Source organism: Morchella sextelata (assembly GCF_020137385.1).
Source record: "Morchella sextelata strain SCLS chromosome Unknown scls_18, whole genome shotgun sequence".
NCBI lineage: Eukaryota > Fungi > Ascomycota > Pezizomycetes > Pezizales > Morchellaceae > Morchella > Morchella sextelata.
In genome coordinates, this window is record NW_025408633.1 from 1,227,815 (window position 1) to 1,253,638 (window position 25,824).

The following is a 25,824-nucleotide window of genomic DNA, read 5'->3' on the forward strand; positions in this document are numbered from 1 at the left end:
TCTACGTACGTGCTGTAACAGGCTTGATGAAAACTAATAACATCAGCCGGAGCACATGTCCAACTGACTGTATGTACAGACAGTATCGGAATCGCAGCCTAGCTTTTATTAAGAGAGATTCAGATATGTGGGGAATTCTATGCAGCAGGAGAATCAGTTGTTTTACTAGTTTGAACGAAGTATAGTAGTGCTTATCGGCCGCGGGTCGGATTAGTCCCGGGTGTTAGATGTCATAAAATCACGGATCATATTACTAGTGTTGGTATAAATAATCCACGAGCGTATCCATTTTTCATTAGAACCCACAGTCAAGAATACACTCAAAACATTGAAAATTCAACAAATTCCAACACCGCACACTATCCTTAAAAATCCATGCCGCCCGCAAAAGCTCCCCAGCCTATCTTCGTTGCATCCACCGGTTCCAAATCCACCAAGGACGTTTCTCAAAAGGGAGACGAAGTCTCCGCACGCCCTATCGAGCCTCCGAGTAAGTTTGTATCTCCATTTTTGCTCTTAAATAGACTGCTAAAATGGTTAGAATCTCTAGCACCAAAGTCCAGTGTGATGCTAGAGAGATATCTTCAGCAAGATTCAGGCGATGATCCTATTGTTGTGTTCAGGGGATAGGAGAAATTATTATGTCAATATCGCTTGCCATAACGTTGCATTTGTTCATTTCTGGGATTTTATATGTTTTTTGGGTCGTAAAGTTTGCTCAGGAGGTGCCCCTAGAAGATATATCATGAGTCTTGTCTGCAACCAATGTACGGTAAATCTGTGTGATGTTACTGTACGCTTGAATCATACTTTGTGTCAGTGTTCTTTTCTTTCAGTCGATACTAGCGCTGCGAACTATATCTGCTCAATAAGCACTGGATTTTATGCAACTCTTCTTTCAGGTCCCCACAAAGCCTAATCTGATATTGGAACTAGATTCGCTTGATATATCTAAAGTCGAACAGCAAAATCTAACGGGACACGTATACACCGAGGGTAACTATACATGCAGCTAACACATCGATCGCTGTATATAGCAGGAATAAACACAAGTACACTGTACACATACCTGAATTGTGGTATCCGTCTAGTCTCGTACCCAGCCCGTTACTTGCAGCAACGTCCCTGGAAGCATGGAAGTAGACGGGTTGGGGACGAGCCTAGTATCCGTCTATTATGAGAGAGTATGCAGAGCGCTAGTTGTAGGTACAAGCGAGAAGTGTATATGTTGGTCTTGTCACGTGTGTCTTGGCATTGGGCCACATAGAGACTTGACTGCAGGAAGCGGTAAAAAAATAATCGTTAGGGGAGACTCAAATAAGGCAAATATTACTGTTTTTGGTAGTATATTGCTTATTCTAATCTCCGTCTACAACGACGAACTCCAGCGATTAAGTATTAGTTCACAAAAGGCTTACGCGGTGTATGATCCTTTATTTCAATATAAAGTATCTTTGAAAATAATGATTATACAATCCTTAGTCGCGAAGTATTCTTTTACATTAGTACACTTTATCTTAGCCTTACGGGTAAATAAGATTTTATAAAAATAAGCGTTATTCAAGATTTAATTTCATATATACCTCTCTATTAAATAACGATTAATACCTCGGCATAATTATTGGTGGATATGTATTATACTAGAGTATGTATTATACTCGGATATATATTATACTACAGAACGTATTACACTAGAGCACGTATTATACTAGAGCAATTATTATACTAGAGCATGTATTACATTATTACTAATTGTACAGTACTTCTTTTTTGATGTACTCCATACTCCTATTGCGCACCACACTCATATTTTGGTGCGCAAATCAGCAGAACCTATCTAACGGGACGGGGTTTTATGACAAAGATGTAGGCAGGTGCCGAGGCGAGGATGGATCCGGGATACGTTCTAGGATGAGGACAGGGGACCGGACTGAGTACCAATCGAAACAGAATAGAATTTACTAACAAACATAATGAAGACGTTGCGTAAAGAAGAAAGAAAGAAAAGTACAAATAGTGAGAACGAAGTTTGAATATAAACCCCAGAGAATAATCCGATGACTAACCCTCATAACTGCAGCTGAGGAATTAACAGGCGAACATAATAACATCCCACAAACGATCTCGATCCTTCTTCCAGCACCCTAACATGAAGCGTTTAGCGCTTACTGTATCCTCCGAGCACCTTCCTAACTTATCCAACCTAACCGAAGCCATTCTGATCCTTCACTGAATAACTTGATCCTGTAACGTTCTCAGCGGCAGGGTAGGTGGGGACTGTCGGGCCGTGATACTGCCAGTACTTGCATATCACTGTGCAACTGGGTTCTAACAATCACTCTCAGCATGTAACTGAGCCCTGTACGTACTCATATACCAGATACTTGAAATGGCTCTGTTACAAATATTGCACCAACTTCCGGTATTGCGCAAACTCCTCGTGTGCCTACCCCTGCACAAGATTTGCCTACTGCACCAGCTATGAGTGCTGCACCAGCTATGAGTGCTGCACCAATTCCGCCTGCTGTACCAATTACACCTCCTAGGGCAGTCGCACCTAGTATTGCGACTACCATGCCTATCACCACCACCAATAAGACAATTTCGCCTGGTGTTGCTCAAGCCGCAACCCATGCAACTGCCCCTGTGCCTGGAAGAAATATTAGAGCTCGAGGCAAAAAAGGCCCATGTGGTGCTGTTTGAGCTCGGAATCCGCACCCTAATACCCACTAAAATGTACGATATAACTACCTCTGATGTCCCTGATATGTCTGATATCTCAAAAGTGTTGATTTTCCTACGATTCATGATGTTAAGACCATAGTCTAGGAAAAAGCAATAAAATGTGATTAAAAAAGCAATATTCTGTCGTGATACCCCTAATCTAGTGTACACGTCCAATTATAAGCTGAAATATCTTTTTTTCGATTTTTTGAGCCTTAATAGTAGGGTTAGGGTTCAAATATTATTTCTTGTTGATACGCACGATACGATTTCACGTAATATCACCGTTTTGATGCGTAGTACAGTCAAAATATAACTTTTACCTGAGCGCTTGAATATCAAGATATATATGCACCTCTTAATAGGTATCTAGAGTTTAATTGTACGTAGATTACATACCTAATTATCCCGCAATACAGCCCCATATCCCAAAAATATATACTACAGCTATCTACACAGATTCTAATCTGGATCATGGAGCAGGCACTAAACTTCAACATGTTTCACCTGAAAGCGATGCCCACTGCATCAGCGCAAATTTAACCTCTCGACGATGCCGCTGTACTCATACGAAGTGTATGAGGGCAAGTCCGATTACTAGGCAACGATCTAAAAGGGGTGAAGTGACACAGTATTGGGGGTTAGTGAACATTAACATTAGGAGATTGATAGATAGGAGGGACCTCCTAATCGCCAGGAAAGCAGCCAGTACCCCGGTACCCATGTAAGAGGCTCACAACGCTTATCTATCGACTCGAAGCTGACACCACAAACCTGACACGTCGGGAAACGTTCAGGGCCCCAACGACCGTGAACGACAGGAACCCATGAAGAGCCCCATGATGCCCGCCCCTATTGGCGGGGGATAGGACCTGACCGCTGGCTAGTTGCACTGCTGAGTGCAAAGCGTCGAGCCCTATGCAACGCGACAGGGTTAATTAAGGGAAAAAGTAAAATACGGGTATCGTAGGCTAAAGGGCTAAAATGAAGATTAGTATGTAGATATACTAGGTAGAAGGAAACGTACCAAAATCATATGTGGAAGATTGTACGTCGTTAGGGGAAAGATGAGTCAGGATTCGAATGCCTCCATATGTAGATTAGGGAGTTATCCGGCTCAGCTACCGGCTTAGTCATCCACAGTTACCCAGCTTTGTAGTTACCAGCTTGGCGATTACCTTCTAATTAGGATTTCTCGTAGATAAACCCTATATCAGGATTACCTACATATAATACTTCCTAGTCAATCAGCGTTGAGCTCAAATAAGTACTGTTTAAGACATATCACAAAATAATGCCTATTTTGCCTCTAATTATGATTATGTAACCTAAGATTTGTCTTAAAATCAGGCTTTTGGGCAGGTAAAGGCATATATATGCCTTATTTGGGGCCAAGCATTACCCGATTTGGAGGCTTACACCAAGGTAATGCTAAAGTGACCCTTTTTGGGCGCAAAATGCTTATATAAGCCTCCTCCGCCAGCAAATCGTAATTGGAGGCTTATTTTTTTACCCGTTGCCACAGTCAAGGAGTTGTATCATAAGCGTGTCATTAGGACGAGGATAGGAGAGAGACTCCTCTTAGAACGATCATCAACCAAGATAGTGATCAACTGATAAGGTACTACATGAATGTGCCTTTGTCGGTTTTTGCAAGTGAGGCGTGCGCAAGCCCCTGCAGCGATGACTGGTTACGAGACAATTGAAAGATCGCATCAGTGAAAAGTGGCAGATAATCCCGATATTATGTAATTTACGCGTGCCATATGCCATGAAACTGGCCATGGCAGCTGGGTTTCGATCGTAGACAGGGATGATGCTAGTGTAGCGCGTGATGTCTCCTGGGTAGATTAAATTCATGTGCTCATGCATTCTTCAAAATAAAGTTCGGGAATGGCTCAAGTAGTAGTACGACGGCCATGATCCCTACAACTTAGTTACCAAGCATGCACAATCATCCCCACAATATCTAGCGCCACATAAACATTTACCGATAAGGGGAAGACGCCTTGCTTGACGGCCTGTCTAGGTATCCCTTTGCCTGTACCTATGCCCACAATCTGATATACAAAATTATAGCTACGAGGAGGATTTGGTGGCTCAAGAAAAGGGAAAGAGGGGGTCACAGCCGGTGGCTAATTGTGGGGTAAACGGCTCGGAGAGTGAGGGTTAGGTTCACTAGAGGAAAAAGGCTTCTAGACAGATAAAGTCAACTATCGTCACTATCTAAGACGAAGAGATGTCTAAGAGTCGCTTACTACGTAACGTTTCTCTGCAAAGGCTTTGCATTAGACTTGTAATCTACCACAATGATTGACTTTGGGTATACATATACCCATCGATTGTCTTGAAAACTCGCCACTACATACTTGTCGGCACCGAAGCAAAGTTGTAAAGTTGTTCAACATTAGCGTGCAAGATGCAACTTAATGAGAGATAACACTTTCCGTACAGCGCAGCACAGGTGGGCTAAGAACTAGAAATTTGAGCCCGAAATTTGAAAATCGGGTGTGGCTAAAACACTCCATTCCGAGTTTAGAAATGAAATTTCTTGCGGAAAGGCCCGAATATACCCGGGTGGACTCGATAGATTACTCGCTTATCATCTTAGGTGGCCCCTGTACAACCCACTCATCATCACAAAATATCACTCGTTTAATGTTTGAATAGAACCCTAACCCTATGTTTCGACCAAAAGAATCAACTAATGCGGATTGAAGCGGCGTAAGATGGAATCGGAACAAATTTATTCCGCCGATACCAACATTGTCAATTATACGTAATAAGAATAAGAAATATTGTTTTGCTAGAGTAGTATACTAACACCTTTGGTGTAGGCGAGCATGGGTTATGTAAGTTCACTGGTCACCGTTTCATGTTCTATCACTCGCTCCTAATCGAGCATCAATTAATCAAGCGCTTGTTTCCACAAGTGATAAGTTAAACCAATATGAAATTATTCACGTGACGAATATGCTCCAATACAAGCGAGATTGGCGCGTTCTCCTTCTGGACTATGGAAAAATCAGACCGTAAAACGGTGGTAGCGTTTGACATCGCGTCTAGCCGTAGGTACAGTACCTCTAGCTATGTACTTGCGGTGAAATTAACTCTCGCGATAGAAACCGTCGACCTCACCATTTCCTTAGGCCTAACAACCACCACTATAACCGTGATAATTAAAGCAGGAGATAATTAGTTTTGAGCATAGAAATGACTATGACTTTAATACACTTGGTTTTAGCTATTGGTTGTGGTTTTATAGGGTCTCAAGTTTGGCTGGGTTAAATGGTTGCCAGCGCAATATTTGGGACAATACTTAATTTCACCGCAAGTAGGGAAGATAATTATAAGTAATTTGTTAATTACTCAGTACCCTCCTCCGTTATGTTATGTTTGCTTACTTGGAGGTATCGTTCATTTAAACTTGTACAAGTGAAAGGAACACTTAATTCTTGTGTATTAAGCGGGTATCGGTAGTAGAGCAGTGATCGAAATCTGTGATTGTTGCACACTACCGATAATTTAGGACGTCCAAAGTTAACCCACGACGTAGATTATTTGGTTCCAAATCAGCCCAAAATGCCAACACATTGAGGTGCTACGTTGTGTCAACATATTAATGTTTGCTAGGAGTTTTAACAAGAATCAGTTTTCAATGATATACCTACTTTTTTATTTGTTTGTCCGGCTACTGATGGCGCTGCTATGCAGATCCAGATCTAGATCGAACTATATTCAAGATTTCGCTAAGATTGTAGAAGTAAATGCTGTTAGGTGTCTTTTTAGCGAGCGCGAGATGCAACGCGATACTTACATGCGATACTATGTATCCTCTTTTCCGTAATTACTATGTAGCCCTTAGCGGTGGATCGATCGACATATTCGAATAGACAATTCATCCGAAGACTCGAATAAATCTTTATTACAGCATTATCCAGAGTATTCCTGTTAACATCACTCTGGCTATCTGCATTAAGTTCTACCTTTCTTTGGATTAGATATGACGCTCGTTTATAGTTATCACTAAGATCAGACGGAAACGTTGCAAAGAGGAAACCCAGAAACCATGTTGGATGAGGATAGATACATGATCTGGGGTAGGGTTATAGTACAGCGGTAACATAAGTTGCTTCCCCGACTCGTGATGATACATGAAGTTCTCGCATAGGTACGTGCGAAGACCCGAAGAACAAACAGATGAAATTGATTAAGTACAGCTGTTCAATCTAGAACGGCAGGTGTACCTAGATACGTTCGTATACTATTATTCCTTTCTCTCGAGTTGAACGAAGCTCAGCTCTGGCAAATGGCATTCATCAATTGTTGTTGTGTACGTGGCCGACGCGGAGTGACACCAGAACCCAAAAGGCCATTCAATGTGCTCGGTAGGTACCTAGCCGCCTGTTTATTCTCCCTCAGCAGATTTCATATTTTACGCGGGCCCTGTTCCGCAGGTTTGTGCATAGAGCCCATGTTTGCACGTTTACATCTGATTCATCTCCTCGTTGTCTTAGATCGATCCCTCTCTGCGGAATGCGGCCACCACCCCTTGCGTTCAGTAAAATAAGAGAGAATCCGGTTGCATGCAGCTAGCTACACCCAATACCTTTCTTCCTCGAAAAGGCTGGGAGAAAGGCTGGAATAAGGGAGAGGGAGAGTAGGAGGGGAGAGGCTGGCGCGAGGGTAGTCAGGTTAGAAATCAGCTGTTGAATACTTCTTCCTCGTAATTATTGAATATTCCTTTTAACTCATCTGCAACTCCTAAGGTCCGAAATACGGGGTTGAAAGAGGGCTAGAATTGAGCCCACCACCACTCTTATCTACCGCAGTTCGGCTCAATCCCGTTCCAAGACCAGTACATGCTGGTCCACAGTAATAATTTCAAGACAAGGGCAGGCGCCTGGACCAACAATCGTACGAGGGTAAAATACGACGCCAGCGAGACAGATATCAACTCGCATGTGAATTTCTTAAAGTCATTGAAATATGCAACTGACTGATGCTAAACTATCTAGGAAGAAAGATCCTGACTAGCGGCGGCAAAGGATCTTACAGAATGCTGCAATCGCGGATAGTTACAGGTTACAGTAAGTGGTCAAATGTTAATTAGAACCTTTGATGATTTGATGTAAAGCGCTCATACTCCTAGGTCTCTTTTTACTCAGGAAGAAGTCTGCATATACAGCCCATAATTGAATATTGCTCGGTACGGTGGGCTAAACCAGCATATTAGCTTCGATACTCCCCCTTCCTACATCTAGTTTCGACAACTAAGGCTTCATTGTGTAACTTCACTGATTAGCATCAATTCAATATTCCAGCTGGTTCAATCCCTCTACCAGAATTTGTAAGTGACTATCAGATCATTATTCCCCCCAGTAACAACATGGCTGACAAACTCACAGCTTAGATCCTTTTCCGGTGGTTCACAAAGAAATAGTTATTTTCAATGGCTGATCCCGAATCCGGTCCTGCCTGCGAACAAAATAAACAAAATCTCAGCCAACGCTCACCAACACCTTCTCATGACCGGTATAATTCATCATTGCAACTACTGCCCAATGCTCATCCCCAGCGCCCAAGCTGTGACAAAACGATACTCTCGAACAAAAATCTCGGCCAAATTAATCACCATATTCCGAATCAGTTAATGGTGGCCTCGCTGGAGAAAGAGATAAGTGAACTGGGTAATGGATGTTGTTCCGAAGAGGAAGGAATATGCTCTTGTGATGGTAATTACTAACCCCCCTCACTATCCTTCTTATGTGTGCCCTTTCTACTCTCTAGTTAGCTAAAAATATATCGTCTCAAAGAGAGCTGTTTCGAGAAATATGCAGCTTATATCCACAAGAACTCTCATGCGAGCCCCGAAATAGGTTACTGCTCCGAAACAGAAACTACAAAAAGAACCGTTTCGGTCAATGATCAGCACAATCATGGACATAACGGCCGTCGACCCCACCACAACCATCCTGACCGCCACAATCTACATCATAATCATGCAAAACTTCCAACTTGTGCTTTATGTCTCTATCGTTCAGAATGGGATAGTCTCACGATAACAAATCTCTCGGGAACATCAACAATGAAATGTCCTTGCACCTCATTAAGATTACAGTCCACTAAGTCTCACCATAATCTCTCAAGAACCTCATCAACGTCACTTGGCCAATGCTGTAATAGTCGGCACAAAGCCATGAGACCCGACTGCTGCTCTACATCGTCAGATATTGATGAAGAAGTTGACGAGGATGATGATGAGGATTACATAGTAAACATTGGGAAGTCTGGTATCCTCATACCGTGGTTTCTCTCTTTGACTATAACGGGAATGACATGTACCGGATGCGCAGATAAAGTTGTTCACGTTCTACAATCTATGAATTGTGTGCTTTCTGCTAGTGTCAAGGTCAGTTTTCTCAACAACAGGGCTGAGGTGACTTTCTGGCCCGAGTTCAGAGGAGAGAATGAGATCGTAGAAATATTGAGGAAGAAGACAGGGTTTCGTGTGGCAGTCATGGGAAGTGGATGTATTGAGGATGCAGGTCTAGCTAAGGTCCGAATAACAATATGCGATGAAGAATCGCCGGAGAGAATCGAGAAGATGGATGAGGTCCGCAGAATGAGAATTCTCGGCCGCGAGAACGGACGGGTTATACTAGAGGTTGGATACGATCCAGCTATCGTTGGGGTTAGGGATTTGTTGTGCTACATCAACAACAACAACGTTAAATTTGATGCCAACATAGTCGACATCCCAAACGAAGATACGGCCGCATCCGAAGCGGAAAGAAGGCATTTAAAGCTTTTGGGAATTATAACACTTGTATCTGCAATGTTGACAGTGCCCGTCCTTATCCTGGCCTGGGTACCGTTACCAAACATCGAAATGGCCCTTAAATATACCATTCAACTGCCTCTAGCAACTGTTGTTATGGGAGTAGCGTACCGGATATATATCAGCGCATTTCGAACCATGATATACGGTGGAGCGGGTGGTAGTAGAATCGATATGGACGTTCTCGTCCTGGTTGCTACACTCGCTGCCTGGGGGTTTTCGGTATCGATCTTCATGATTGATACCATCAGCGGAACACTTGGAACCACTGGAAAGGAGCCATTCTTCGAGACATGTTGTTTGTTGGTTGCATTGATTCTCGCAGGGAGGTGGATCACCGGGATGGTGAGAATGTGGGCGTTGAATAGGGTCTTGGCCCTTGGCGACGAGCATCAAAGGGAGAGATCAAAGAGAGTGTTTTTGGTGGAGGGCGACAACATTCGAGAGATTAACGAGAAATTACTTCAATACGCGGATGTCTTGGTTGTTTTCAAGGGCGGTGTTATTGCCACTGATGGCGTTGTGGTGGAGGGGGAGGCGGAAGTAGACGAAAGCCTCTTGACAGGAGAAGCAGCTCCTGCAGAGGTTCAGGTCGGTCGATTGGTAATGGCCGGAAGCAACGTCGTAAACGGCAGACTGAAATATCGAGTTACAAGACTGATGCACGAAAATACAGTTTCTGTCATCAAACGGATGGTTCGATCAGCTGGTGGGGAAAAGCCAAAAGTGCAAGAGATGGCTGATAGATTTGCAGCCATCATGACACCGACTGTTCTTTTCGTTTCTCTGGCGGTGTTCATTATCTGGCTTCTTGTCAATAGGCTAGGCAGAAACGAGGAGTGGTCTGATAGCGCGGTGGAAGCGGTTTCTTTTGCTGTAGCAACACTGGCTGTATCATGTCCATGTGCCATCGGTCTTGCTGTACCCATGGTCATGATTTTTGCCAGTAGGGTCGCAATGAGAAAGTGCGGGTTTTTATTTGTAAATGTCATCGCAGTGGAAAGAGGGCTGAAGGCAAACAAGGTTGTATTCGACAAGACGGGGACCTTAACAACAGGAAAGTTGAAAGTTGTTTTTGAGAAGGAGTACACTGGAGTTAGATGGAGTGCTGAAGTCGGAGATCAAATTCGGACATTGGTTAAGACCCTGTGCGAAGGAGAAAAGCATCCAGTTTCCGAAGCATTAGCGACAAGTGTTTCGAAAGCGTTGGGGCACCCGGATGTCACTGTTGAGACAGTTGTGGGGAAAGGACTCGAAACCACAATCGAAGGCCAACTCGTAAGAGGCGGGCAGCCTTCTTGGTGCTCTCATAATGGCGATGCGCATCACATTGTAAAAGAAGTAGTTCAGCAAGGGTTGACAGTATTTGCGCTTTCCATCGACGGGGAGCTCAAGGCTGTCTTTGGGCTTGAAGATACTATTCGCCCTGAAGCACAAGAAGTAATCGCAGAGCTTCATAGAAGATGTATAGAAACCTATATCTTCTCTGGGGACCATACACACGCTGTCTCAAAGATCTCGAAGGTCCTTGGTATACCAGAAGGAAACTGCAGATCCGGCTGCTCTCCAGAACAAAAATCCTCCGAAATCAAGAAGCTTCAAATTCAACTACAACCAACACGAGAAGACAACACAAACGAACCAGTACTAAAGCGCCCAATTGTTCTTTTCCTTGGCGATGGGACCAATGATGCTATAGCACTAAAACAAGCAGACGTTGGGCTGTCTATGTCTGACTCGACCTCGGTTGCGATATCAGCTGCGGATGTGGCCATCTTGTCAACATCCTTAACCAGTGTCGTCAGTTTTTTGGACCTGAGTAGGCGAGTGAGAACATGTATCTGGGTTTCTTTTGCTTATGGAATTTTGTGGAATTTCTTTGCAGTGATCGCAGCTGGAGGAGGTTTTGTAGCTGTTAGGATCTCGCCTGAATGGGCGGGCTTGGGCGAGTTGGGTAGCGTATTGCCGGTTGTTATAATCGCAGCTTTTGTAGGTGTTCGATGGGAGAGGAAAATGACATATGGTTAGAAGCCACTTGCAGTTTTGATTTCTTTCGTAATATGCCATGCCGCCGATCATAAATTTTGTTTATATTGTCAGATAAATGTAATCATCAATCCTTTCTATAAAATGATTACTCCGACCGGTTTAATAAATCAAAAAGCTCAGATATTCAAGGAATTGAAGTATCTGTCAGATATGGTTTCTTCCTGGCAATAAAGCGAAGCCGAATAACTAAAGAAACGTGACAAACCTCTAGTTCCGGTAATCAAGCGTATATATCACTCCTTGGACCCACTAAATCCCTTGTGGCCAGCTGTTAATACTTCATCTGACTGCACTTGACAACCTACCTCTCTCCGCTTCCAGAGCTCTCTGTACTCATTTCGCCTCGGTATATGTATCCGCCATCTCCTCGCTCGATATCAATGTCAAATGCTATCAGTCAGGATACTGGGCTATCTCCAACCCCACTTATCAAGCTAAACGGTTATCGGAATACCTTTGACGGATTTTCTGGTACGTGGCCATGGAACCTTGATAGTAGCCTGCCTATTCACGGTTTGTTTGATAAATCTATGGATAAAATCCATCTGCATTCTTCAAGATGGACTGCCGCGAGGGTTCTTCTCAGTGTTGGCCACGCAAGAGGTCGAAGTTACAGCTGGTACTAGGGGATGATGGGGGATGTAATATATCTGTTGATGACATATATATCTCCTACTCGAAAGTAGGCACTCTTTAGTACCTGCAAGAAAGGCCCTGTTTTGAGTGGGGTAGGCACAACGAATCAACCCCTTTGTGGTCTAGTACGAGTTAGTTAACGATTGGATGTTGGTGGTCTGCGCCAAGAATTAGTAACGCGGAGCCTTCTTTTGTGCCAAGACCAATCACTGCATCGCATCTCTCGGCTGGTGCTAACTTGTTCCAGTGCAAACCGAAAGAAGAAAGCTGACTTTCAGGACGATCGGGGAACAGACGCTTGAAGCTATGGATCGGTTGGGTACCCGCCCGGGGTGATCCAGGTGATAATCGTTCTGCTTTTTTGTTGGCCCTCTCGATAAATATGCACTCTAACTGGTGGAGTTAGGAGCAGCTGTACTTCATGGCACGAGCTAGAGAACATATGTGGTGAGGCTACGTAGAGTACAGTACGTGAATCAATTGGTGTCTTACCAGTGGAGAAAAACGAGGATGATAATTGCACATTATCTTAACAGGCGGTAGAGTGCATTTACTCTAAATAGAGTACCTTGTACTCTAGGAACTCTACGCAAATATATTCTTCTACTCGAGAGACTCTTGAGTCTTGGTACTCTTACCAGGTTTACAGGCGATCTTCATCAGGCATTTCCTACAATTAATACATACCGATCGGGGCTGAGACCGGCTTTTGTTCCTTTGATGATCAGCAGCTGGGCTGAACACTCTACAAAAGTTAGCCGACTGGCTGGATGGCCCATCTGTGTAACCACAGGTTAGCGTCGAGTACCCACATGCATAACATGCGCTGCCCAGCTAGTTGGGCCGGGTGAGCTTAACTTTATGTGAACAGGTGCATTCGGTTCACAGATTGCCGAGCCTCACCCCTGGTACTACTACCCTACTACTCGCGGCAGGTAATAAGTACCCGAAAATGCACGTCCTAATCTGCAATTTCCATTGGAGTAGAAGTCAAAAATACACCAAAAACTTGCAGCTGCATATTCGGGTACTTCATGCCTGTCGTGAGTACTCTAGAGTAGAGTGTATCAGTAGAGTGTATCAGGTACCTACAGTACCCCCCAACATACTTTACTCTATGTATGTATGTATTCCAACCAGCAACCTCGATCACGCCATCTCTCCTCGTCAAATGGCACATTTATTAATTTTGGGTTTGAAAAATAAAATATAATCCCATTTGAATCTTTAAAGCTTTGAGTGGAGTAGATGTGTAGGTGCTATGTACTACATACGTAGAGAGTGCATGGAGACTCATCGTGTTAAGCTTCTTGTGGTCGGACTCCCGGCCCCGTAATGCAGGCATGAAATCGCGCAACTCTGCATTGTGAGCGTCTCGGATTCAGCTACTAATAATTGATTCAGGACGTCACTATCAACGTGACTCCATGAGCATTTCGGCTGATTTAGCACCGGAAGCATCTTCGCTAATCATGTACCCAGCATCGAGATTTAGTACTACCAAGCAATGGTAAGCTGTACAAGTATTCTCTCTTAAAACGATCACAATAGCGGCTCAGTGGGATATTCTTCAGGTTGTTATGAAACCACTTAAGCCTACTCTTCTTAGAACATGCGCCGAATATTGTTATACTACGCACAATGGTACTAAAGTATCTCTAAATCCCTCTCTCGTCTTTGGAAAGGGCCTAGGCTTAGGTACGAAGGTACTCTACCCCAGTTATTCCTGCAGCAAGTACTCGGCAGTTCACATCATATCATGCATGAGGTTCTTGGTAACCCCCTGCCCTATGCCGTCAATCCATACCCTATGCCGTTAATTCCTTGCTAAACACCGAAAATCCCATAGACACCGAGGTGTCTCTAAGGCACAACAAAACTTCTTGGGTATTCGTTGTCAAGTCTCGCGCTGTTACACTGAGACCACAACATGTGTCTTGACTATTGTAAATCCAATTAAAAAGATTTTATGTTCCTGATTCTAGTGATTAAGAACATTATGTCATTCAATGCTTGAACTGCAAGGAGTTTAGACTGTCTGTTGTATCATACCTAACTTGTATTCCTCATCGTGAGGCCCCGAATCTCATGAAACCCAACGGCACAGCGGATACCGAAGATTTCCTCTAGCGGCACAGTGAGCGGCGGGAGAGTACTCTTTGAGGAAGTGAAGTTCTGTCATCGCTTATGTGGCACCAATGGCAACTTTTCGCACGATATCTCGCGCACCCTGGGGGTGAACTATGCAACAATTCAATCGTCCAATCCGATTCCTAAATGGTTCAATTGCTCTCTACTGGTAGTTCTTCTGAGCCTCTATATAATACTCCACAGTCCTCCTCATCTGAGAACTTCATTCCCCAGCGTCAGTCTCAACGCCTCGGACTCACTCACCTCATCACCCATCATGCATTTCCGCTCTATCCTCCCCCTCTCCCTTCTCCCTCTATCACTCCTCCCTCTCACAACTCTTGCCCTCCGTCCCCGCGATGAGCGCGTCCTCAACACCACTGTCCTAATTCTAGGTGGTGGAATGACCGGTGTATCTGCGGCTCACTCTCTAGCCATTGATCGCAACATCACCGACTTTCTTGTCCTTGAAGCTCGTCACGAACTCGGTGGCCGTGTGCAACAGGGCAAGATTGGTGACCTTAACATCGAGCTCGGCGCAAACTGGGTTGAAGGACTGGGCACGAACCCCATCTGGACACTCGCTCAGAAGTACGGAATCAACAACCGATACTCTAACTGGAGTAACATTGACTACTTCACCGAAGATGGTTGGCAGGATGAGACCGGCAGCCTTGCCCAGGCACTCACGAGGTATGAGGAAGAGGTCTTTATCAAAGCCTCCGCAGATGCTGGGAGACGTAAAGCGTTGGGCCTCCCTGATTTGTCCATGAAGGCGGGATTGAGGGTTGCGGGGTGGAACCCATTGACGCCTGAGGAGAGAGCCGCTGAGTACTTCAGTCACGACTGGGAACAAGCGGAGCCACCTGTGGAGAGCAGCTTTATCGGTACCATTGAGGTTTATAATGAGACTTTTATCGAGTTTGGTAACTCCGACAATCATTTGGTGATTGACCAGGGTGGCTACAAGCAGGTGATCATCAAGTATGGTGATGAGATTCCTAATTTTCAGGATAAGGTATTGTTTGGTGAGGTTGTGGAGACCATCGAGTACAGAAGCGACGGAGTGACGGTAAAGACGGCCAGTGGATTAACGGTTAACGCGGAGTATGCGCTTTGCACTTTCTCGTAAGTCAACTCTATAAAGAATCCCCTAGAATGATCCAAAATTAACACACATCATCAGATTGGGAGTTCTTCAGCATGACGACGTAGTGTTTGAACCTGCGCTACCTGACTGGAAACAGGATGCCATCGCCAACTTCCATCTCGCAACCTACATGAAGATCTTCGCCAAGTTCCCCACTAAATTCTGGAACGACACCGAGTTTGCATTGTATGCCGATGCCGACGAGCGTGGTTACTACGCAGTCTGGCAGTCGCTTGATGCCCCCGGTTTCTACGAAGGATCCAAATCGATCTTTGCAACCCTCACCTCCGACGCTGCCTACCATGCGGAACTGCAGACGGACGAAGAGGTCCAAGCCGACTTTGTGGCTGTCTTGCGGGACATGTACGGTGCCGAGAATGTCCCAGAGCCAATTGACTTTACCTTCCCAAGGTGGACGCTCGATCCCCTGTTTCGAGGCACATTCACCAATTGGGGTGCGGGTGTTACTGTGAAGCAGCAGGATGATATGAGGGCCCCGGTTGGTGGAGACGCGGAGACAGAGAGGAGGTTGTTCTTTGCAGGAGAGCACACAAGCAGGAAGTACTTTGGTGAGTTCTGGTTTTACTTTTCCCATTTGACGAAACGAATGGTATGCTGATTAAATCTATTAGGATATCTCCATGGTGCATTCTTTGAGGGTAGAATGGCGGCGCACAATTTAGGTGATTGCGTGCTTTTCAACTGCATGGAGTCAGATGGCACCATGTTGGCCAAGAGAGACGCGATGGAGTTCGAGCAGAACAAGGTCGGCGCGACACAAGGAAGACTCAGGAAGAGGCAATGGGGTTAAATGTCTTCATCCATGTTTCCTAATTTAATGTTTTACGTTAATATTGTATATGAAAATAATGAGCGTAATGCCAGTCTTCAAATATTCTTTGGAATTCCACTTACCGAGTAATTTCTTGTGCCGTACGGTATGAAGAAATTCATATCTTCAATCAAAACTATTAAAGACTTTATGTGATACCTGTACCGGGCCCCTGACCCCCCAGTTTAGTTAGAATTTGGTCTCTATATTGATATAATTGAGCTAGACTCTTTGTCCTCGAGGCGAAACAGACTTAACCCCCTGAGTACACTGCGCTCATAAACTCATGGGCGTCCGATCTTTCCGGGGCGGCCTTATAATTATCCTAGCTATCAAAAGCCTCCATATCCACCCACCATGGGAGCCATCCACTACCGATTAAGGAATATAGACCTTTAATAATGGGCCAGAATAGCACATCCCACGCTGTGACGAAATTGCCACTGTCTCTTCCATATCCCCTTGATGAAGCAGTAGTTATACATTATCGTAGCGAAAACTATCAATGTTCCAGTCACGTCAGTGATGGTTCAATGAAAGAGATGGTGAATACGCACACGAAGAATGAAGCTTGGTAAGGAAAGATGATTACGCTGGTATGTCCTTATTAACACAGTATTCTTCATAGTATTCCGCTATGCTGATGTGCCTTCAAGTTCCTTCGTAGCGTAGTAGTGCTAAACACCGATGTTGTTTGAATCACGAAGTGGTTGGAACTAGGAAAGAAGCATCCCTGCAATTAAAGTCAAACCTATCAAATGCCAAGTATTCCAACAATTCCCAGCATCTCCCCCACTGGCCACCTCACACCCCTCTACTGTTCATACACCCACCAGTTCCCCCACCAACTGAGCAGCAATGATTTTTTTTCGCAAACTTGGATCTGACGAGCAGTGCATCACAAAATTTAAAAAATGATATAATTATCTGCCATCAGTGCGGTTCGAACGCACGCATCTTTCGATAACACAGGTTTTTTCTCAAATGAGAAACTTAAATGTGCCGCCTTAGACCACTCGGCCATAATGGCTTGAGTTTCCTTCACAAATAATCACTCGATATACTATTTTCATGACAGGGATATGTAATTGCCGGTGGCAACGGTCTTTAGCCGAGATACGTACTAGCTCGCAGGAGACGACGATAGCGGAACATCAAGCTTTAATAGGTGTGGAAATAAAAATTCTTGGGGCTCAAGCAGGTTTAGATCGAACTCCTATCACCGTCGAAACGCCGAAAAAATAGGGAAAACGTTCAGCATACCAGTGCAAAACTACTTTACTCCACATGATCTTTCTCTTTTGTAGTAATAACTATAACTCTCTCTCCTTTCCTTAACTAATGCTAACCAATATCTAGATTATTGACTACAAGTACGTAGCTACTCTACTCTCGACCCCATTCATCTCTATAGTTAGTACTGGGGCCGGTTCTCTTCCCAGTCCAGGACAATCCCAGGGCTCAGTATGGCCTCCGAGACCCGATTTTTACACTGGTCGTCCTCATCCTGCTCCCTAATGCTCACCGTTCACCTTTTCTATGTCCAGCTGCGCCGATCCTTCCAGCTCTGTTCCCCTGACATTTGCTGGCGTGCTCTTTTGTTGATTAGGTAGAAACCCATAAGCACAATTCAATTGTCTTCCTATTAGCCGGCCTGGTCTTGTACATGCATACCTGTTCTCTTCAACCGCACCTGAGATATTGGCTTGCTAGACAACAAAGAACAGTGAAAAAATCTATTCTAAGCTATTTGAGGATCAGGGCTGCCTATGGGTTAATAGTCATGTATATATCCCTCGCGCGTAGCAAACGGGTTTAGGGAACCTAAATAAAAGTAATGTTTTCGAAATTGCAATTAATCGAGCGCCATCACATTCAACCGTCCCCTTACGATATCAAAATAATCTGGAAGATGCTAGAGATTAAGTTGGTCTTATCAAATATAATTCGAGACTATCTTTTGAGATTTAAAGAGGCCATGAATTCAACCCCCAATTCACACATACAAAACCATCCTCGAGTCATCACTCACATCGTCACAAAATGACTGAGAGAGCCCTCCGACCCCGCCAACTCAATGCTTCCTATTGTATCTCTGAATGTATCCAATTGTAACCAAGAGAACCATCCACAACTCGAACCCAACACAATCTCAACGCCAAGAAACACCAGATCGAGTGATAATCAATGACTCCAATTCCGCAACAAACCACCATACCCTCTCCATCATTTCCAACACACTTCATCTAGCTACGATTAGTCAACCTATTATCAGAATATCCAGATATTCCCCCCGAGCGGCGGAAGGTCTGTTTGTGGTCCTGGATATGGTTAGTAAGTGGGCCATGCAACACATGATAATCTATCGTCGCCCGTCAATATCAATACTTCAAATGCACATTACCGGGTAAGCGTCTACGTCTCTCTTCCTTTCTCCAGCCGCCTCAATAGCTGGACATCACAGAACCTCGTTGTTGTCGCTGTCGCATTTCTCCTTGGCACAAATCACTTAACGGCTTCCGAGTGATATCTCATGCATAAAAGAGACCCCAGGTCACAACCCTCAAACCAAACAGGCAATTACACCAAGCAGAACATACCACAGGTGTAAATCCCACACCAAACAGTGGGCTATTGTGGCGCACCATACTCACTATTCAAAACGGCACCGCCACTACGTACTACGTACTACAAGTACCCCATGGCAATTTATAAAGGTCACTGGCCGGGCCCGGGGGTTCTAAACACGCGCCCTCCGCCGTGACCCGACACCGGCCGTGTCACGTCATACATTCATGGCTGGTGACTCTTTGGCAGCATGCGGGCCTTGTCCGATCAAGATCAAGGCTGTCCATTATGTTTTTCAGCGGGTGAAACTGCCGGCGTGGCCACACAATAGCTCCCTCATAGGCCATCCTGTGGCCGGCCGGCCGGTAATAACTACATGTAACAGCATCTGATTCGAGGAGATTCTCGGCCATACACATATATATTCGCCGTCCGGATCAATGTCATATCGAAAATGCGGCCGGCCTCCTAGCTACGTAGCCAGCGGGCATTATTTAAACCCGCCCCATCAACAGCCCTGGAATAACCCGCCCTGTGTGCCGATTACACACTTGTTTCAGGTATAACCTAGCTATTCTAGGGGGTGTACCAAGTGAGTATGTAGCGGGGGCCCACATATCTGACTGGTCATCATCTCGTAGTATCCACCTGGTAATTAAACAAGACCCCCCCCCCCCCCCCCCTTCCAAGAGATCCACAGCCATCTCGATTCAGGATTCATTGTGTTCCGTGAGCCCGCAGTATATTCCTACCCCGCAGATCGAGTTACGTGCTCTATAAGCTACCACCGGTGCGTGGTAGTGGGTCGTGGGCTGATACCGGTGGGGTGTTAGTTGGCAATTCTGTAACTAGAGACACAGTCTTGGGTTAATGTGGCACGGTTCTAGAAGAGGAAAGAGATTGATATCGAAGGTGATTTCCAGATAAAGGGTAAAGATAAAGGTATAAGTGTGATAGCTATAGTACTAGGTGGTAGTAGTAGGTAGTAGTAATATAATAGTAGTAGTAGAAATACATAGTACACGCAACCGGCAAAAAGGAATTAATAAGGAACCCCAAAAACACAATAGCTCCCGGAAGGAAAATTTAAAAAAGAGACCTTACGCAACCAAAACCGAGCACCAGAGCACCAGACAAGTGAGAAAGAAATTCCCTTATATAAACCAAACAGATTTAAAAACAAATGATTACAAAAGAAGAAGAAAACCAAATTAATACGTAAAAGCGCAACAACATCCACCACGGCAAACCCCGTAAGAAACAAAACTAATCCAAATAAGCCCAAAAGAAATAAAACAATCCCCCCGTATCCCTAACCCAAACAATAATAATAATAGTAACAATAAAATAAAGCCTCTCTCCCTCCCCCGTCCCCCGTATCCTGCTCTTTGAATTGCTGACAGTGGGAGTGGGGCAGCTAACCGTCTTCGGCTAGAGCACCCGTACCGTACCACACCCCACGCACGGACGGTTTAAAATCCACTTAAGCCGACGCGACGACGATGACTCCTCTCCCTTCACCCCGCGTGACTCCGCGTCTTTTTTGGCCACGTCGCGACCGTGAACCCAAAGTCTCAGGAGAACGCGACTGGTGTGGCGGACGGGCCGAGGAGATAATTCTCACACACTCACACAACGCCGCCGCCCGGAAAATCCTGTCTCTGGGAGGCGAGGCTGGTGAGGTCGTAGACGTGAGAGTTGAGGGACTTGCTCGTAGCTAGGAGGATATCGTATGGATGGATGGATAGTTGGTAGATGATGATAGTTGATGGTGGTAACAGAACAATTCGTGAATAGGTAAGTAGTTACTGTATGATCGGTACATTCAACGGTCGCAACGGTAAAGAAATAAAAGAAGTTGAAGGCATCGCGAACGCTCTTTTGCCCCCCTCCGACCAGTCGGTTCACAAATATGTTTTCCAATATCCTGCCATGCCCAATCCATCCGTCCATTCCCCCAAAGCCAAAGTCAAAGACCAAACCCAGCGCCAGGCGCCCCCATGAAACCACAGAGAAACCCCCATCCCCCCACCTGCCTGGACTGTTCCTCCTGTTTCAACATGCCTCAGTTCTGATGCTGTCTTGACTGGTATCGGCACTCCCACTACTGGTGCTACTACCACTCAAGCTCTCAAAACTACAATTATCCTGGCTCTGGCATGGGACAGTCTTCAACGGGTCCCCAAACAGCATTGTTTCGTGCCTGCGAAGCGACGGGATAACCCTACCGGAACTGAATGCTGCTCTCTTGCGGCGCGACGGCTGCTGCTGCTGCTGTCCAGGTGGTGGATACTGCGGGGTCGGGGACGCGGGAGGGGATGGGAGGAGGGACGATGGCATTGCAAAGAGGTGGAAAAAGGCGTAAGGCTGATGTGGTCGTAGTGGTGGTAGGGAGAGGAGGAGGAGGAGCAAGAAGTTAGTGAAGAGGATGAGTGCATCTGCTAGTAGTTATTCTGAGATTTTCTCCGGTTGATTGAAGAAAGAAGTGTGATGAGGAATTGAGGAGGTTGGAGAGAAAGAAAAAGAGAGGGCGGGCAAAGAGGTGCTTTTGAGGCGTGAGATATTAAAACCTCCATTTTGCATCGTGCAGGGATCATTTATCGTTGATGGTGGTGGTGGTAGTAGTGATGTACAAGAGCGGGACCTTAGAAACGAAACACGGGGGGTGAGGGGGTTGCCAGAGAACGCACGGTAGGCAGCGGTAACCATGAAGATACGCGCCCGTACCCGTTAATTACACGAGTGAGAGATTACAGCTTGTAGCTGTCCGGTATCTACCACCCACTATCCCGGGTGACTATTGGTGACTCCCAAGAAAGAAGGGTCTTGACCCCTCCCCCCAATTCAAGTTTTTTTTTTACTCCGCCTCGCGATTCTAGTGGTGTGAGTGGTGGAGGGATGGTGGCGCCAACACATCGAGATGGATGAAATAAAATAATTAGTCATCATGTCACGTATGTGCGCGTGCCCCGTTCAGAACTGACTCTTGTGAAGGGTGGTGGGTGGTGGGTGGTGGGTGGTCACTGGTCAGGAGGGCCGTTCGCTTATGCCAGGGAAGCCGGAAAAACTTGAGATAAAAGCATGGGGAGAGGGCAGTGCTGGATGTCATTACTCCTACTGTTCCTCTTTTGCATCCTTCTAGAAGCCGGATCTTTTTTCTTTTGGATATGTTAAATAAGTGGACACGGTACCGAGGCGAGGCGAGGCGAGTGATGTTCTGTGAGCACGAGGAGATATTCTTATCACTCACGTACTCACTCACTCACAGCTCTCTCACTCTAAAGTGCAAAAAGCTACAACATACAGCCTACATACATCATGTACCTAGCACGTAGTTAGTACTCTAGAGCCAGGACCTCCCTCACGGCCCTATGGGACAACGCATCGATCAGCCAAAACCGAAACTGTCCAACGATCATTTCCGGGCGTCCACCTCTCATTTGCCACATTACGCTCGCGCCACACGTCACCACCACCACCACCACCACACCACGGACAGGAACATCTGCTTTCAGATGCCAGACGCTTGCCCGGGTCCCCAATCTGGCTGAGCAATGAGTTTGTTGGGTCCGCGCACAACTCGAATTGGTCGAGAGAGGAGTCATGATGGCGAAACCTTGTTTTGACTTCCTTCCTCATCCCGGCTTGGTCTGGCTTGGCTAACCTGCTGCTCCCGGTGGCCATGATGACAACTGACAGCGAGGTAGGTATCACCTCCATGACTACTAACTCGCTGCGCGGTTTTAGTTTTTCTTGTATCAGCAGCCATTAATTCCAGAACTCGGGATTGCCAGCATATCTAGCTATCAATACGTATCCGAGTAAAGTAATTGGGGAATGTGGCGGAATTAAGGGGGTAATCCAATGTGTCATGGACCGACAGGTTTTTTTTTCTCCCAGGTGTTGAAAACCCTGTGTTCAGGAACTTGCGACATCAGAGTAGATTTCCACGCTCGCCCCCAAAAAAAGTCTGAGATCCCTAGAACAAAAAAACTCATCCACCATAGAACGATTCCGAAAACGTCCAGAACAGCACAGAACAGAAACAGATGAGGTGAACTAACTCTTCGGCTAATGATCTGATTCCCACTAGCGCGATGTCCTCCCCCCTAACCCACGGAATTAGTCCCAAACTTTAAACCGACGGCAAGTACTCTTACTCGACAGGCAGGCAGCAAGCGCAGTTATGTAGGTCCATGACACATTTTCACCCCCGCGCCACATCCGGCGCGGCGCATGCGTCGTAACCCAAAATTAGAAGTACAAGTTTGTCGACTGGGAGGGAGCGCTGGATCTGTGTTAGTGGGGGCGCCGGGTGTAAGACGATGGAGGGGCATGCCTTGGTTTATCGGCGAGACGCATAGTAGTAGTACTCTACTAGCGGCGCATATCCGATCCAGCAAACATGCCAATCTCGGAGACGAAAATAGTGAGTATGCGATGGGATGGTGGAGATGATTCGTTACTAGTGGTCGAAGAATGATGATGATAATTGCGGCGATAACTGGGATGAGCATTACAAAACCAGTTGTCTCGATGACTTTGGCTTGTCTGGATTCGAGCTATGACGAAGAAAAAGTTTTCATTCGAATTCTCGACATGTTGATTGATAAACTTGTTATAATTACTCAAGCTACTAATTAAACAGATCAGTTATTTCGCTGCTGAATATTAACAAAGTACTAGTAGCCACCGAACGGACTCAGTGACTGGAATAGGTACTCCCTGTATCATGATCAGCTTCCTGGCTAGTGCCGTGGAGCTGTCAGACTGAGTTGGCAGTTTGATGAGGTGTCCGAGTGCCTGAGTGAGTGAGTGTTGGAGGTACAGACACTGTAGGTATTACTAGCTAGGGCATGCCGGGGGTCTCGTGATTCACAGATTTTACGCCATCACGAGATCTGATCGATGCGTCCCTCGCTCAGTACATGTAGATACCTAGAGTATATTCTGGTATGCTGATGCTGATTGACTAACACAAAATTAAACTCAGGATCAGCTTTCATAATCAGCTTATATAAAAAGACTCAGCTTTTACACTTTCATGTCCAGAATAGCTCAACCTAATATTCATATATTCCCAGCACTCAATAGGCAGTTTCAGCCGTATACGGCCGTACTAATTCACAGTGTAGGCAATGAATATTGGAATAGCTGCAGGTTTACTAAAGGATCTACTCCCCCTACTTGTAGCTGGGCATATCCAAGTCATATATAAAGCTCCATTACCCACCACCGCCTTCTTTCCTTGGATATATCCTCATAGAGCCTACGCTGGGTGTGGACTACACCCTATACCATCCCTTCCTTCCTGCACCTCATTTTAAGTCCACAGGCCAAACAAAAACCGCTGTATTTTTTCATCTTAGGCGGTCTGAACCCCGAAAACATAATAGCAATTAACTCAGGCTCCAGCCCCTATGATAGCCTCGTCCCATGCGGACAAAGCAGCAGGATATTTCGATCGGGAACACTGTACTGCTTGTAAGAGTATATATCAGCCTTGAAGGGAAACCTGTATTAATAATTTAACGGGCTCGTTTCCATAAACCTGATCCAAAACCTTTCGCAATACTTTTCGTAACTGATTTAATCAAGATTATGACTATTAGCGCATTAACCCAGTCCTGTCTTGGCGTCAGTTTCTACAGTCCACCTCAATCTAATTTACCCACACCATCCCTATCAATCTACGCCTCATTATCAAGAAAGCTCCATACGTATTTCAGTTGATTGCATGTACCATTCTCTAGTCTCGGACGCTTATCCTCGAAACTCATTCACCACCACCACCACCACCACCAAAATAAGCTTTCCGTCCCTCCCGGCAGCGCCCGAACCCTAACCCATTCTATGATCCACATGAGCAGCTGTATGATGTGCTCTACTCGTACCTACTTCATGCACCTATATCACAGCTCCAGAGTACATATGTACTCACATCTCACTGAAATCGATGTTCCTGATGTCGCGCAGGGATCATAACCGAGGGAAAGGGGCAAGCTGTTTGGGGGGGAGGGTGGTACCTGAAGTGAGTCACACATTGAATTAGCCACGAGAAAAAAAGATGAGATGAAAAGTCGTCATGGGCTTGAAGGGCTGTGTAGATACATGTACTGTCGTTCACGGGGTATTGGCGGATACTGGTGTTGACGGATTGCAGGCAAAACTTGGCTTGGCTGTCTCTTTTTTGGCCTGTCCGTCAACACCCAGTGTCCGCCAATACCCCGTGAACGACAGTACCGCAAAAACTCGAATAATTCGTTATCTCCGCCCAGGGATTATCTCTCGAGTGATTGGTTGGGTGACATCGATCTTCATCAGGTGTTTCCCATAGAAGTAACTTTGATCTCACGGAGCTAACGAATTATTCGAGTTTTTGCGGTACTCTCGTTCAGATATGTATGTAGAGCGAAATGGGATTTGAGAATTTAAGGGGAGGGCGGGGGAATATCATGTGAGACCGCGTGAACGTGACTGTACAGGTGTGTGTAACAAGCCTCACGCGGAAACTTAAGTTGAATTCTTGGTTTTGAGCCTGACCACCACCACCCTCATTATTCATTTATTGCCGTTTATCACAAGGCATGCAATAAAATAAAACAAAACAAGTATGCAGGAAGGCAGGTATCAGTACCGCAAACCTAGCCGCGGTGGTCAGCACACAACTGCCCATGGGCAGATAAAGAAAAAAAAATTCCAATATTAAGATAACAAAGTAACCAGCACTTACACTTTTCCCCTCCTCCATCTCTTCCTTTCTTCCCCGTCCGATCTTTTTTGCGTGCTTCATCAAAGCTCCAACCAGATAAAAGAACAAAGATGTGCACGTCACTCTTCTCTCTCCTACATACACTCACCAGCTTCATATGCGGCGCCCCCGCCCGGCCACCA

General features: G+C 45.5%; 5 protein-coding genes across 5 annotated transcripts; 4 read left to right on the forward strand and 1 right to left on the reverse strand.

Annotated features, from left to right (window-relative positions):
* Positions 1-375: 375 nt before the first annotated feature.
* Positions 376-630, forward strand: H6S33_004835 (uncharacterized protein; the record flags this gene model as incomplete). Its single annotated transcript, XM_044836198.1, has 2 exons — positions 376-490; positions 551-630. The coding sequence occupies 2 exons, from the start codon at positions 376-378 to the stop codon at positions 628-630; spliced, it is 195 nt and encodes a 64-aa protein (XP_044690808.1).
* A 1,851-nt stretch (positions 631-2,481) lies between these two features.
* On the forward strand, positions 2,482-2,703 carry H6S33_004836 (uncharacterized protein; the record flags this gene model as incomplete). The annotated part of the gene is made up of 1 exon (XM_044836200.1): positions 2,482-2,703. The coding sequence occupies one exon, from the start codon at positions 2,482-2,484 to the stop codon at positions 2,701-2,703; it is 222 nt and encodes a 73-aa protein (XP_044690809.1).
* Positions 2,704-8,923: 6,220 nt separating this feature from the next.
* On the forward strand, positions 8,924-11,593 carry H6S33_004837 (uncharacterized protein; the record flags this gene model as incomplete). Its single annotated transcript, XM_044836201.1, has 3 exons — positions 8,924-9,017; positions 9,081-11,384; positions 11,451-11,593. 3 exons carry the CDS (start codon positions 8,924-8,926, stop codon positions 11,591-11,593), a joined length of 2,541 nt encoding a protein of 846 aa, XP_044690810.1.
* A 3,064-nt stretch (positions 11,594-14,657) lies between these two features.
* Positions 14,658-16,341, forward strand: H6S33_004838 (uncharacterized protein; the record flags this gene model as incomplete). Its single annotated transcript, XM_044836202.1, has 3 exons — positions 14,658-15,508; positions 15,567-16,099; positions 16,163-16,341. The coding sequence occupies 3 exons, from the start codon at positions 14,658-14,660 to the stop codon at positions 16,339-16,341; spliced, it is 1,563 nt and encodes a 520-aa protein (XP_044690811.1).
* A 4,644-nt stretch (positions 16,342-20,985) lies between these two features.
* Positions 20,986-21,270, reverse strand: H6S33_004839 (uncharacterized protein; the record flags this gene model as incomplete). The annotated part of the gene is made up of 1 exon (XM_044836203.1): positions 20,986-21,270. The coding sequence occupies one exon, from the start codon at positions 21,268-21,270 to the stop codon at positions 20,986-20,988; it is 285 nt and encodes a 94-aa protein (XP_044690812.1).
* Between the last annotated feature and the right edge of the window lie 4,554 nt (positions 21,271-25,824).